The following is a 15,582-nucleotide window of genomic DNA, read 5'->3' as shown; positions in this document are numbered from 1 at the left end:
CCCAATAAATTCAATTTAAAAAGTAAATAAAATAGAATGGCCAAGAAGAAGGTAATTTCATTTAAACACAGAATTTTAGAATGTTGGATGTGGAAGAGGCCTTAGAGACTAATTTATATCTTACAGAAACCTCATGAGTTGCTCCTCTGACATCAGGTCTCCATGGTCAAATGAGTTTGGGAGATGTTGTGTACAACTGTATATTCCCCTCTTGGAGGCTTGGTACATGTTAGTCTATTAAGGAGTCTGAGAAGTCCTGCAGCAAAGAAAACTAACAATTCCCCAACTCATTTACCAAGGAACACTTTTTTCATTATAAGCATGCCAAGTAATAATATTCCATGAAACATACTTTGGGAAATAGTCCAATAATCTTATTTATGAATGAGGAAATAAAGTTCATGAAGAGACTGTGGTTATAATTTTCCAAAACGAATGCCAGGAAGAATTAGCACTCATTTCCAGTTGTTCCTGGTAGCTTACAATGGGCAAGTGCTGATGAAAGTATAGTATTCCCCCTCCTCTCCCTCTTACCTAATTCAGTTATTCACCTGGAACAGGTTCACGTTACAAAGATTAGTTGGAGCACAAGTTAAACACCAAGTTTGGGAATGTTTTCTCTAGATAAGATCTAAGATACAGATATCTTTTACTGGCAACTCGGATGTACATTGAATAGTTGATTTTCCAAAACGATAAACTATCCTAGAAAATTCTAGCAAATCAAAATACTGTCTATTCTCAATTTATGCAGTAGTTGCATTCCTAAAAACTTCCGTGTGTATTAAAACCCCACAAAAGTGCTTTTACTGAGCATTTACTATATGATAGCACTTATATCTAAGTGCTTTACGTTAATTCATTTAATCTTCATAATCCATTTAGGTATGTTTAATGTCCCCATTTACACACAAGGGAACAAAGACAGAAAAGATAAGTAACTTGTCCGACAACTAGTGACAGAGGGTGAGCCCAGATAGCGTGACCCAGAACTGGCACCACATACCCTGTGACTGTCTTCTGAAGGACTCAGAAACTTAGTCATGTGGACTTTCTCTACACAGATCATGACTAACAGAAGGCTGCCCCAGGTCCTGGGAACTTGATACCCAAAAGACTACCTCCTTACGTCTTATTTACTGTCTACCCTGGAGAGTATGGAACAGTGAGAGGTGTGTTTGGGGCCAGCCTTGGACCCAGGTGCCCTGACCTCCCAGGACCTGCCAATGTGAACTGTTCAGAAAGCAGAGACAGAAAACAACCCTGGCTTCCTCCTGTTCCATTACCTCTTGCCAAAAGCACAGTCCAACCATGGACTACACCATCCAGCAACTTCCCATAATGTACACAGAACTGGAAAAAGCAGGGAGCAGAGAAAAACTGGTGGAGACCAAGCACCTTCGGGGCTGCCAGGCTGGGAATGAGAGTCTTGGGACTTTCCTCCTGCCCTGCAGCCTGATTGGGAATTGTTTCTTCCCCTGAAAGTGATTATTCTGATAATTAGATGGCCTCTGGGTTGCAAAACCCAGTTATCTTTGCTCCATTCTCTGAAAGGGAATTCTGACGCAGTGTTCCCTCCGTGGGTGACATGAAATGACATTCAGGATTGATGTTCTGGGGTCTGTTCCAGCTCATGGCTCATCGCCCCATAGTTTGTTTGCTCTTAGCAAATCTGCTCCAAATAAATCCCATGTTCTCTGAGGTTTAGTATTTAATAATAATACAACTAACATTTACTATGGGCTTATTGTATGGCAGGCAAGATCTAAGTGCTTTACATTCATTATATTATTGAGCACACCTTGTGAGAGAAATATGCTTATTAACTCTATTTATAGATTAAAAAAAATTGAGGTCCAAAATTTTACATTTTGATGCCCAAGTCAAATAGCCAGTAAAAGGTAGAACTGAGTGCAGGCCCAGGCTGCCTTATTGCCAGCTTGGCTGTTCTGAAGGCACTAATTCACACCGGCCTGAGACTGTACTTGGGAAGAGGTGAACGGTTACAGGTGTCCTGGGACAAGCTTGGGTTCCTAGAACCCTGCTACCTTAACCACTAGACTTCCTTCTATTCTATTTCTCTGGGGTCAACAGGTATTCAGTTACTCAGGGAGCAGCCAGGATCTTTCTGAAATGCAGATCTGCTGAGATCCAGTCCCCACCTAACGTTTTTCAATGGTTCACTGTGGTCCATAAGATAAAGACCAGGCTCCTTAACAGGACATACAAGGCCGTTTGTAACCTGGACCCACCTGACTTCTATAGCTGTCTCTCCCATACTTTTTCTCCTATGCCCTGAGAACTGCTTGCAAACTTCAGATAAGCTACATACTAGTTCTTGCCTCCACCTCTTGGTCCATACTGTTTCTTATGCCTCAAGCGTCTTCTCCATCCACCCACCCTCCACCTGTGCATCTGCTAAGCTCTTATTCATTCTTTAGGACTCAGTGAAAAGCCTTTCCTGGTTTCTCAGGTAAAATTAGTCCTTGTTTCTCCAGTCTCTACAGGACTAGAGTAGATATTGTGCTTTGTTCACATCTGATGTCATGTGAGCCCCTGAACACACCAATCACTTTCTTTAAAAGTTGTGATGAAATTTACCAATATAACCATTTTTTAAAAATGTTTTTATTGATTTCAGAGAGAGGAAGGGAGAGGGAGAGTTAGAAACATCAATGATGAGAGAGAATTATTGATCGGCTGCCTCCTGCATGCCCCCTACTGGGGATCAAGCCCGGAATCGAACTGTGACCTTGTTCATGGGTTGATGCTCAACTACTGAGTCACATCAGCGAGGCATCATAACCATTTTTAACTGTATGGTTCTGAAGCATTTCAATACATTCACATTGTGCCCTAGCCTGTTTGGCTTAGAGCAGTGGTTCTCAACCTTCTGACCCTTTAAATACAGTTCCTCATGTTGTGACCCAACCATAAAATTATTTTTGTTGCTACTTCATAACTGTAATGTTGCTACTGTTATGAATCGTAATGTAAATATCTGATATGCCATGGATGGAACTGGAGAGCATTATGCTAAGTGAAATAAGCCAGTCAATGAAGGAAAAATACCACATGATCTCACTCATTTATGGATAATTAAGATCATTATAAACTGATGAGCAAAAATAGATACAGAGGCAGAGCAACATCAAACAGACTGTGAAATTACAGCGGGAAGGCTGGGGAGAGTTGCAGGGTGGGAGGGGGGTGGTAAGAGATCAACCTAAGGACTTGTATGCATGCATACGAGCATAACCAATGGACACAAGACACCGGGGGGGGGGGGGGGGGGCATGGGAGGCTAGGGGAGGGTCAAGGGGAGAAAAGAAAAGGAGACATATATAATACTCGTTGTAATACTTTAAGTAATAAAACAATTAAAAAAATAAAATTTTTTTTAAAAGATTAAAAGTAAATAAATAAATATCTGATATGCGGGATGGTCTTAGGCGACCTCTGTGAAAGGATCGTTCGACTGCCAAAGGGGTCGCGACCCACAGGTTGAGAACCACTGGCTAGAGGATAGATTGTCAGCCTGCAGACCAAGGGGTCACGGGTACATACCGTGATTGCAGGCCCCTACCTGGCCTGGGCCCTGGTCAGGGCCTGTACAGGAGGCAACCAATCGATGTGTTTCTCTCACTTCAATATTTCTCTCTGTCTTTCCCTCTCCCACTCTCTCTAAAAATCAATGGAAAAGTATCCTTGGTGAGGATTAAAAAATAAATACATATATTCACATTGCTAGGCTACTACCACCATTATCCCTCTACAGAACTCTTTCCATCTTGCAAAACTGATACTCTTTGCACATTAATCACTGTCAGTTCTCCTATCTCCACAGCTCCTACCAATCACCATTCTGTCTGCCTCAGTGAGTGACTCCCCTAGGTACCCCATTCCCTTCATTTTTATATTCCCAAAATCTAGCACATTGCCTTGCACAAAATGAGTGCTTAATAAATGATTATTGAGAGAGTACATGAAATCTTTTCTCTGCTAGGCATGAACACATCTCTGGAATTTCCTTGTACCTGCCTACGTAGACTTCTTCCTCGTAGACCTTGAACTGGAAACCTGGGACTTCCTCCAGTTTGTCAAGAGCAGCAGTTGTCTGAACAAGTTCTCTCTGGGAGGGAATTTTACCCCTTACTTGGAAAAGCCTAAAGTTGGTGTTACAGTGGGTTGTAGACACGCTGTCCCCAAAGCAGTGGGAGAAGAAGGCCTGAGACAGAGTGACAGAATGGATGTTGATACGTAGCCAAATATCTGCATTTCGAAACTTGGCTTTTTGTCCGCTGGTGTGGTTCAGTGGTTGAGCGTTGACCCATGAACCAGGAGGTCACTGGCTTGACTCCTGGTCAGGGCACTTCCCTGGGTTGTGGGCTCCATATCCAGTAGCGGGTATGCAGGAGGAAGCCGATCTGTGTTTCTCATCATTGATGGTTCGATTGATCTCTCTATCTTCCTTGGTCTCTCTAAAATCAACAAAAACAAACAAACAAACAAAACTTGGCTTCTCCCCTCCACACACAGTTTATTTATTTATTTACTTATGGCACGTGTATTCCCCTCAACTTCTCCCATCTGGGCAGAGGTTCGGCCATAATTCCAGCTAAGCTAGTAACAGAGGCAGCTGCACGTTGGTAGCCTGTCACACTCGGTGTTCAGAATCTCACTTCACATACACATGATTGGGAACAAATTTTTAAGATTTTGGAAAAAAGGATGAAAATCTTAATTCGTGGATCAAATGTCATTTAAACCCTGTCCCCCTTACTGCAAAATGAAGACCTGGCTTCTGATAGTTTAGAAAATTCCAAGAATGTAATAGGTTATGTCCAAATCATATCACTTGTTATTGGCATTTAGATTTTTCATAGGCAAAGTCAGAACAGTGATCTCTACTTCTGAAACCATGGCATATCTTTTATAAGTCTCATACCCAGTGTTTTTTCCTTACATTCTGAACTACTGTATCCTGACTGCTTATTAGAGTCACTTGGAGTGCGTAAAAAGAGAAACACACACACACACACACACACACACACACACACACACACACACACACACAGTAAGCCCTGAGCACCAATCCCTAAGATTCTGATGCCAATGACTGAGGTTGGGGCCCAGGCATTTTAAAAGTTCTCCAGGGGTTTGTAATGTGCAAGCAGGGTGGAGAATCCCTACAGTAGGACAGTGGTGCTGCTCAGAGGCAAAGTCTGGGCTGTGTAGACATACATGTGGGTGGGTCAGTTGCTTTTTCCAATTTAGTCCCGTCTAGTCCTCGCCATATATTAGCACATAATAGAACCCCTATCAGGGCCTCTGATGCGTCAGTGACTGATTTTCTCTGGCCTTTGGTCTAATTCTATAACCTTTTGTTCCTGAAGCATCTGGCACAGAGCATTGAATTCCGCTGAGCAAATGTCCTAAGGAGAGTGGCCTGCATTTCACCTGTGGCCACGTCAGGCTAGACCTGAGGTTGTGTGACCCCATGAGTCTGGGGTGAGGTCGGCCCTGCAAATCCGTGCCACAAAGGAAATTCAAACCTTGCGGTCAACTAATTAATTGCCTGGTGGCTGCTGCCCCTCCTCCCTAACCAGGCCCCATCCAAATAAACAGCCTTGATGTGCAGGAAAAAGGTCATAGTCTCTCCTTAGCTTCCTTCTGCATATTGGATTTCTTTGTGACTGCACATATTTAAAAGCAAGGTTTGCAGAGTTAGATCTGACAGACTGAGGTTTGAATTCTAGCTGTGCTCTTAAGCAAATACACTCATCATCTCTAAATCCCCTTTCCCAAATCTGTAAACTCGGCCTAATAACACCTACCTCATAGAATTAAATGTGTGTGAAGGGCTAGCACAGTGACTGAGACATAGTAACCACGCACTATATGGTAGTAGTGAGCTTTAGCTGGTGCCATCTATTCCCACATGGGAGACATTAGATGCAGAAAGGGAGCAGAGCTGTGCTCCCTCCACAGGGTGTCTGCATGGAGAGCTTCAAGGGCCAGGGAAAAGGAAACCCTTTCCCCCAGACGTGGTGATGGAATAGTCTGAAAGCTGGGATTGTAATCACCTTCTAAGGAAAAAGCTGCCAGTCTCCCCCAAGAGCAACAGCCTGCTGTCTGCACATACTCCAGCCATTTTTCCTGCCTTCTTTGTTCTATTTCCGTGCCTGTGGGGGTGTAGGAAAGCTGCTGCCTTCCTCAGGTTGCTATTTAAAGACATTCTGAAAGATGCTGCCACCGCTGCTCCCAGCGCCAGAGCAGCTACTGATTCTGTGTCTGCCACAGAGAACTGGATGCAGCCCCTGTCAGCGCTGTCTGGCACCGGAAGCCTTGGGTCGCCTGCCTCAGCATAGTCTAGCCTAGGGGCACACACAATTAGGAGTAAGTCCAATCGCCTACTTTTTGTTTGGGCCCCTAAGCTTTCACCACTACCAGAGTTTAACCGTCTGTCTTGGTCTTTGTACCTGATCTGCTCAGCCTGTCTATGTCCCTGTCGTATTTTTGGCATTTGACCAGTTAAATTTTCCCCCCTTACTCTTCATTGAAAATCCCCACCCATCTCCAATTTTCACATGAGATACCCTCCCCATTGAACAGCCAGACACAAACCACAAAGGGTAAAAATGCCATTTATCTCTGGGTCTAGCAGAGAAAAATACTTCGGAATTAAAGCATTTTGAAAAGCCCAATAACCTCCGGTTAATAATAATACTACCCTGAATTCAGCATGTTTGAGATTCTCTGTCAGGCATGGATAGAGACCTTTTAGAGACATTATTAATCCTGTCTCCCTTAGCTGACCCTCCCTACGCTTTCAGTGAATTGTCTCAAAAGCCTGGTCTTTCTGTCTGAATCAGCCCTCATTTCTTTTTCATAGACCCATCAAAGTGAAGGTTTGGGTTTTATCAATAAAGCATTTATTCTTCTTCAGGCCAGAATGAGGTCTGGATTGTCTACCTCCTTTCTTCCGCAATTTATTTGTTTCCTGCCCATTATCTTAGAGAGGCTGCTCGTCTCCAAGACCTGGAGCCTGGCTCCTCTCTGCTTGCTCAGCAGAATCCCTCCTGGTGCTCAGCTCTGCAGATAGCACAGTCAGTGTTCCCGATTGTCAGGCACCCACTCGGGCCCCATAGTGCACTCGGATGACGTAAACCCATTTCCCCTCTCTTATGCCTCGTCCCTTCTCTTTTTTTTTTTTTTTAAAAAAATATATTTTATTGATTTTTTACAGAGAAGAAGGGAGAGGGATAGAGAGTTAGAAACATCGATGAGAGAGAAACATCGATCAGCTGCTTCCTGCACACCTCCTACTGGGGATGTGCCCGCAACCAAGGTACATGCCCTTGACCGGAATTGAACCTGGGACCCTTCAGTCCACAGGCCGACGCTCTATCCACTGAGCCAAACTGGTCAGGGCTCGTCCCTTCTCTTTTAATTCTCCTCCATTTATTCATCTTCCTGACTTACTGACCACTCTTTTTTTTTTTTTTTTTTAAGCCTCTGCTCTGTCTGCTTTCAGAGTTTTGCCTTTCCCCTCATTTTCTTAGCCCCTTGGTGGTAAACCCAATTACCTCAATGTCGGAGTAGTAATAGCAATGATATTTTGAATTATATACCACGTTGCTTTTGAGAACAAAGTACTCTCACATGCTTTATGCTCCCCACTTTGTAGAAGCTAAAATAATCACCACTTTCAGAGGCAGAACGGTGTAGTGGTTAGTAAAGCCCACGGCTGGCTCAGTCAGGCTGCCAGGGTTTGAATGTTGGCTCTTCCTGTTACTAGCTGTGTGGCCCCAGGCAAACTGGGGATGATAATAGTACTTCTCTCTTTGTGCTGTTGTGAGGATTAAGTGAGTTAGTATAGATAAAATACCTAAAACCATACCTGGCACGTAACAGGTATATGTCAGGTTTAGCTATTGTTGTCATCCATTCATTCACTCATTTATTCATCGGAATTTTACTTCATGCCAGGTGCTGTTCTAGGCCTCAGTGGTAGAAGAGTAATAAGTTGGACACAGTCCTGAACCTCAAAGAGACCATAGTATTAGTGGGGCAAACTGACAAACTGCCTCTTATTTAGCACCCACCATATGCAAGTCCTTGTGCTGGGATCTTTATAGACATTAATTGTTACAACAGCCTTAAAAGGTGGCAGTGTTGTCTCCATTTTACAGATGAGATCACTGGGTTCCAGGAGCTGAAGTAGTTTACTCAAGATTCCTTAGCTAGTAATTGGGAGAGCCAGGATTCACTTCACCCAACCCGCCCGCCTCCAGGCAATTAGGTTCAACTCTGCAAGTCTGTCTCCCCCAAAGGGTGGGGCTCCTGAAGGGTGGGCACTGGCCTTCATCACAGAAGGCTTAGCATCATCTCCTGGACACAGCTTGGGAAATGCTGGCTGAGTTGTGCTCTGTTGATGATCCTTGACTCTCTGCCCCATTCCTAGTCTCATCTGTTCACTCTTAGTTCCCTCCGCCACCCAATCATACATTGGTTTTAGCATCAAGGCCCAGTGGTCAAAATGAAGATTCTTAGAAGTTGGCTTATAGTTCTCTAACAGGTTCACACTAACTTAATGCTTATTTCAAGGTGTTTTAAAACAGAACTAATCGGATTCTGGGGTTTCTTCCTCGTCTGATCCCCAATCTAGAGAATGTTTTTGTCTGCAGCCACTAACTCAGTCCACCTCCTCTCTTGTGTCTGCCCCTTTTTACTTCAAAGTCTAACGTGCCTGGTAGTCTTCTGTTTCTCCCTTTATGCCAGTACTTATTCATTGTTTTTAGCCACAAAGGGAGCCACAATTGGTGGTTGATAGGACTGTATGGAATTTAGTTTTCTTTCTGATCTTTTTTTGCTTCATCTGTTGATTAAATAGAAGTTTGAATTTCTAAATAGAGTTAGTGTATGCTAGCACTGAACTCTTTTTATCCTTTTATACTGAGCAACCTATTTCCCCTTAAATATTAAGAAATTATAGATGGAAAATCCTTCATTGGATCCCATCTTTTCTAGTTCTTATTTCTGTAAATGTCTTGTTTGTGACCATTTGTGTCGTGTCTTTTTGATCTCATATAATAGTAGCAGAAGAATAGCAATTTCATTGCTTAAGTTCTATTTGTAAAATCACCTTGAAGTATAAATGACTTTTTAAATATTAAAACGATTTTTTAATGTAACTAAATCTGCCAATCACTAAACATCTTTACTGGTGGGGCTTATGCTAGAGACGTGGTATGACCAAGGACTTCTTTTTTTCTTCCTCTATTTTCCAGATATTCTGGGTTGTGGTTAGATTGCTTTTATAATAAAATAAATAAATGTAGGAATTAAAAAGAAGAAAAATATCTGCCATGTATTGCTTCTTTTGATCTTAACGCAGATACAATAGCCACTTTGGGGATGTTCCAGGTCAAGCTCATTGAAAGAGTCAAACCCTGCTTTCCTGCTATTCCATTGAGAGTGCACCTGTGTGCCCAAGGCAGTCTTCTGCTCCCTGTTCTCTTTTCAGTGGGTCCTGCCTCTCCCTCACCTGGTCTATTCTAAGCCACGTCTAACCCTAAAGATTTACCCTTGTCCCTGAAGTTTCAGCATTGTGTGCTTCAGGGAACTGGTGCCAGGTGGGGGAGGGGGGGTAGAGAGGAAGTTGTGTGTGTGTGTGTGTGTGTGTGTGTGTGTGTGTGTGTGTGTGTGTTGGGCTTACACTCTGAATTCTTTTACTAAAGCACCTGAACCCTACCCCATTCCAAGGAGTTTTCAGACTGCAGATCTTGGTACTTCTTGAAGATATTCCTGGCACACCCCCACTCTTATTTGTATCCCCTCCATCTTTCCCCGGAGTCCTTGGGCCTGATGCATGGAGGGATGAAGAGCAGGTGTGTTGAATTCTTAATGAGAGGTTTCTTCTGTGGGATTGCCTATATCCTGCCCACCACAGAAGCTCCTGTGAGTAACTTTACCTTTGAACTCTCCTTGTATTCAGCCCCTGATCCACCGGATTTGGTGACAATCCCTGGCTGGCAGGAAGCTTTGATCCCTGGGGAGTCCAGAGGAAGTCCTGTGATGTGTGGGCTCCCCAGGGTTACAGGGATTGGGCAGAAGCGTACCAGGGTGGGTTGCTAAGGTAGACCCATTAATTAAGAAGGAGCCTATGCCTAACACTCAAGTTACCTGCAAAAGGAGATCCGGTAACTGATAACTAGGAGCTCAGCACCCCTCCAGTATGAAGTGGTGTTTGCACAAGCATTATTGTGATTTTAAGGACACAGTGGTGTTGAGGGGACTGTTCCTCCCCACACCAGAAAAGAACAGAGTGCCTTAGAACTTGCTTTTTAACAAGTAAAAGCTAACCTTGCTCTGAATGTTAGGAGGCTCTAGCAAAAAAATATATATATATATATTCTTTTTTTTTTTTAACATATTTTATTGATTTTTTACAGAGAGGAAGGGAGAGAGATAGAGAGTTAGAAACATCGATGAGAGAGAAACATCGATCAGCTGCCTCCTGCACATCTCCTACTGGGGATGTGCCCACAACCCAAGTACATGCCCCTGACCGGAATCGAACCTGGGACCCTTCAGTCCGCAAGCCGACGCTCTATCCACTGAGCCAAACCGGTTCTGGCAATATATATATATATATATATATATATATATATATATATATATATATATATATATATATATATATTCTTAAGAAAAAACAGATGCCCTTGTAATACACTGTAGGAGCTCTAGAATTTCTATGTAATCCATTGGAGAGTGTGTTAGGAGATTTGTCTTTAAGATGTATTTACATAACAAGGATGCCTGGTTTGTTCATAATCTGCATTTATTTTAGGTGGCTTAGAGGTGAGGAGACTCCTTGAAGCTCTCCAAGCCACTCCTTGGTGCCACTCATTGGCTACAAATAAAAGTCAGTGATGGCCCTTTTGCATGGTAGGGAGTTATTCTTTCCCCACCCACCTCCACTGCAAAGAAATCACTTCCTTTGCTTCCACAGAATCGGGTATGTACCAGTATTTATCTCCTGTAGTGAGGATCATGCTGTCTGGGGTATGAGTCTGCCTCCCCGCTAGGCTATAGCTGCCAGAGGGTAGGGTTTGTGCATTATTCATCTTTTTATCACCAGCCCACTGCCTGGGCATGAAGTAGGCCCTTTATAATGATTATTGAATGAGTAATCGTGAGGCATGAGGCACAGCTATGGGGAGTCATCCTCTTTCCGGATTCATCACCCGTTTTCACACTGCCAGCCCTGAGGAAAGAAAGGGCAGCTGGGATAGTGCCCCAGTTAGAGTCAGATGCCTCCACGAGCAGACCTAACCCCTATTGTGTCTCGACAGTTTTTTGAGAAAATCCAGGAAGCAAGTGCACAATATGGATGGGCAGCATATTTGTGAGGTTTTGCCCACCACTTAATGTGGTATCATTGGGCAAGGAGCTCAGAGAGTTGTCTTCAAGGCTGACTGCATAATATGTGGGGCCCAGAGCACAGAGAAAATGCAGGGTCCCTTGTTAAAAAAATAAAAAAGAAAAAAGAAAGGAAGAAAAGAAAAAAAGTGTTACTAATGGCATCAACAAAAGAACATCCAGCCTAGGAAAAAGTCTTACACAATTTTTTTTTTTTGAGCCAAACTGACAATTGCTGGGAAGCAATATCTCAATGGATTAAGAAAATGCTCTGGAGAATGGTCGTTTTGCAGCTCATTTTATACATTAGAATCAAAGAAGGAGATGTAAGAGGGTTGCATGAAATCCATTGGTGGTAGATTAGGGAGGTGTGGACATCTCTGAGGACTGAATAAAAAAAGGGAAATGGAGAGACACATCAGTCTTTTATACAGGTGGGTACATGGTAGTTAATAGTTAACATTTACAGCACATAGAGATGGTATGTGGTCAAAAAGATAACAATGTGGGCTCCGGTACCCAGGTTGTACCTTCAAGGAGTCTAGAAAAGACTATTACTCTGACATTTCAAAGGTATGTTATCTTAGATGCCCAAAGACAGTAGACAATTTCAATATTAAAGATTGACCATTGTCAAGGAGGCTACAGGCCTAGGACATGACTACCCGCCGTGACCCACTTTTAGTTAGGAATTCTTATGTTCAGAATATGCTGTGTTACTTTGGTCTCTGGGTTTGTAAGGCTCGTCATGTGGGCATCCCCTGAGCTTGTCAGGTTTAGTATGTTGTCCCTTTCTTGCCCGCATATTTTTAAAATATGGAGTTTTTTTCCTGCCACGATCTCTCTCTCTTGATTTGTCGTGGTGTTTATTATTTGCTACTAATTTTATTCTAAGTAAAGAAAATGTAAATTATTAGCATGAATTTTACTGTTCATCTTTATATTGTGCAATGCCAATTTAAACTGCAAATATAAGAATATTTAATTCAGATGTAAAATCACCAAAATTACACAATTTATATTCTGTAGCTTTTACATGCGTATGTATTTCCTTCTGAGCACAACAGTGGGAACTCCACACAAAACACTCAACTGTTTTATTTCACTTCTTGATCCATGCATGTTCTGCCACACTCTTTACCTTCGATTTACTGATGAGAGAATGGACTGAAAGGAATAAGACTGTGGGTTGTCCTATTTTCTTCCATGTCACCACTTTCGGTGTAAATGGTTGGCTAAAACAGGGGGGCAAAATGGAGGATACATAGAGTTCCTTCCTGGCCCATGCTTCTTAGAAAGCCATTCCTTCTTTCTGTGTTTGAAGCAAGTTCTGGTTCTAATGGAGAATGAGGCCTCTCCGGGCTGTCAGTGCCTCCATTCACTCAGCTGTAAACGTAACAAACATACTCCCCGTTACTGGCTTTGAACATTGCTCAACTCCACACATTGTGGATCCTTCAGAATGCTGTGCTCACGGAGCACGGCAAATGCTATATTCAAATGCACTGGCCAAGAATGGTGGGCATGCGTATTGGGCGTATCTGCTCTGCTCACACTCATGTTCCTTTGTCCCATTAGACTTCACATAAACACACAAGTTCAAAGATAAGATTATTAAGAATTTTAAGGTGACAACAGCAGATTATTAAAGCAAGCATGGGGCCCTCTGATTGAGGGTCCCAATGTGACTGCACAGATCATACTAGTACACCCATGAAGTTGACTCAGGTTGTCTAGCATTATTTCAACAGATGTCCTTAACATTTTTAGTGTTTACCACGTGAGAGACTGGCTGAGAGTAGCGTGCCCATGCCTTCTTTCATTCATAAATATGCCTTAGGTATCTGCCATGTGCCAATTACTGTACGAGGCATTGAGATGACAGCAGGTGGACAAGACAAGACATGGCCTCAGCGTCAGTAGTACCTGTGACCAGTGAGGAAAACTTTTTAAATTATGCAACACAGATTTAAATCATGATTGTGATAGAGACACAAACAAAACTACAGATAGGGTAGGAAGGCGTACAGTGGGTGTACAGGGAAGGCATCCCTGAGGAAGTGGTATTGTAGGCGAAGAATAAGGAGGGGTTCTAAGGTGAAGAGAAGTGAAATAGTCTTCCCGGCTGAGGGAACAGCATATGCAGGGGAGGAGCTTTGCTCAGACAAGGAAAGAAAGGGGGCCTGCACAACTGGAGCACAGGGGACAGGAGGGAGACCAGCCCTGTGGCCTGCGGGCTTGATTTGTATAACCCCCTTTCTCTACCTTCTTCCTTCTGCATCCTAGTACCCATGCTGATCAAGAATACAGAAGGTGGAAAGGGCCCTTTCTCTGTTCTCTAGAACACTTGTGTGGAATGCGCAGGAGTCCTTGGGCCCAGACCGTGTACTCGTTACCCACCGAATTAATCATTTCCCTTCATTTCTGTGCACCATCTCCAGTTTACTTCCTGTTCTTCAAATGTGACCTCTCTTTTCTCTAACCTCTCATCTCCCTGCTCTTTTTTAGGACACTTACCATGTTCTGTTCTGTACCGTCTTTAGTTATATGCATGTCTCACCTGTGAGCCCTTTAAGGGCAGATTCCTTATCTGTTTTACCTATGAAATGGCCTTAGGAAAAGCATTATCTAAGAATTGATTCAGTTCAATTAAAAAGCTTATTTATTTTTTAATAGGTAAAATATTCATAAAATTAAACATTGAAAAGGTACAAAAGAGTATATAATTCCCCCCATCTCTCCCCAGTTTCCCTCTCTGGAGATAACTAGTTTTTAAATGTATTTTTGCAGGAATACTTCATGTTTATATAATATGGCTATTATACATATTTATTACTTTTTTAAAATTGATTTTAAGAGATAGAGAAACACCAGTATGAGAGCATAACTTTGATTGGCTGCCTCCTGTATGCCCCTACTGGAGATCGAGCCTGCAACGCAGGACATGTGCCCTGACAGGGAATCAAACCAGCGACCCTTTAGTGCACAGAATGTTGCCCAGCCAACTGAGCCACACCAGCCAGGGCTGATCATCCTCCTTTTTTAGAAATTATATATTGGCACAGACTTCGATGTACAGTCAACTCTTAAAGTTCCAGTTGTTTGAGAGAAAAATATTAAGTTCATTTGAACCAATTATTGTCATAGATGTTTGCATATAGTGAGGTGAACCCAACCTGATGCATGTAGGTAGCATTATTAATAAATAGAAAGAACACAGCATAGCATAGTGATTAAGATTATAGGCCCTATTTCTTCTAAGCAAAATACATACCTGCAACCCAAGTATGTGCCCCAACTGGGAATTGAACCGTGACCTCCTGGCCCATAGGTCAACCCTTAACCACTGAGCCACTCTGGCCAGGCAGGAGAAGGCAATTTGGTCATTCTTGGAAATGTTGACACAGGAGACACAGACATGACTCTCTCTCGTACAGGTGCTGAGGGACGTTCTCAAGGATCTCTACCACCTGCTGAAGCATGTCGTGCGTTCAGAGCCTGATGACGTGGCCAGGCTCCATGCCCAGCTGGCTTTGGAAGAGCTGGATGAAATAATGAGAAACTTCCTGTTTCCACCACAGAAGCTGGAGAAAAAGATTGTGGTCCTGCCGTAGACCTGGCTGGCTCAAAGGCCCTCAAGGAGACAGAGAACCAAGTAGCCAGAGCAGTGCCCACGCCTTCAGCAGGTGGCCCACTGACTCTTCGATGCTGGCAATATGGCTGACCCTGGAGGTGGCTTTGTGTCTCTGGTCAAGAGGCATTTCAGAATGCAGTTGGAGGTAGGGTGGGGAAGGAAATTGTTATGGAAACATGCAGAATGGAATAAAATTACCCTGGCTGGAAAGAGAAACAAGTCTGACTCTGATCCTCTCCAATCGAGATGGAAAGCTATGTTGTCGAGGATTTGATCTCCAAAACAGAGAATCAGGCTGGTTGCATCTTCCAGAGAAGGAGGATAAACCCTGTGTCTGTCCTCCCAGGCCATTTTCTTTCACTCCCTCTGCTAGTTTGCATAGAGTTGCCCTGAATTTAGGAGAAGGGAATCACAAACATCTCAGATGAGGGAATTATATCCTGCATTCAGTCCTCTGCTCCTTTAGAAAGGCAAATGCTTAGACGGTGGGTTAGTATGAAATGCGTCCTGGAAAGTGC

At 43.2% G+C, this 15,582-nt stretch overlaps 1 protein-coding gene across 1 annotated transcript in view; it reads left to right on the top strand.

Annotated features, from left to right (window-relative positions):
• The window catches only part of TANGO6 (transport and golgi organization 6 homolog), a 150,912-nt gene extending 135,613 nt beyond the window's left edge, over positions 1-15,299 (top strand). Inside the window, exon 18 of the mRNA XM_059667636.1 lies at positions 14,868-15,299. Within this exon, the coding sequence (XP_059523619.1) occupies positions 14,868-15,044 (177 nt within the window). The 3' untranslated portion in view covers positions 15,045-15,299. The remainder of the gene's footprint in view (positions 1-14,867) is intronic.
• Positions 15,300-15,582: the final 283 nt, after the last annotated feature.

Source organism: Myotis daubentonii, chromosome 15, assembly GCF_963259705.1.
Source record: "Myotis daubentonii chromosome 15, mMyoDau2.1, whole genome shotgun sequence".
NCBI lineage: Eukaryota > Metazoa > Chordata > Mammalia > Chiroptera > Vespertilionidae > Myotis > Myotis daubentonii.
Note: the sequence above shows the minus strand (reverse complement) of the source record. Positions and strands in the feature narration are given on the sequence as shown.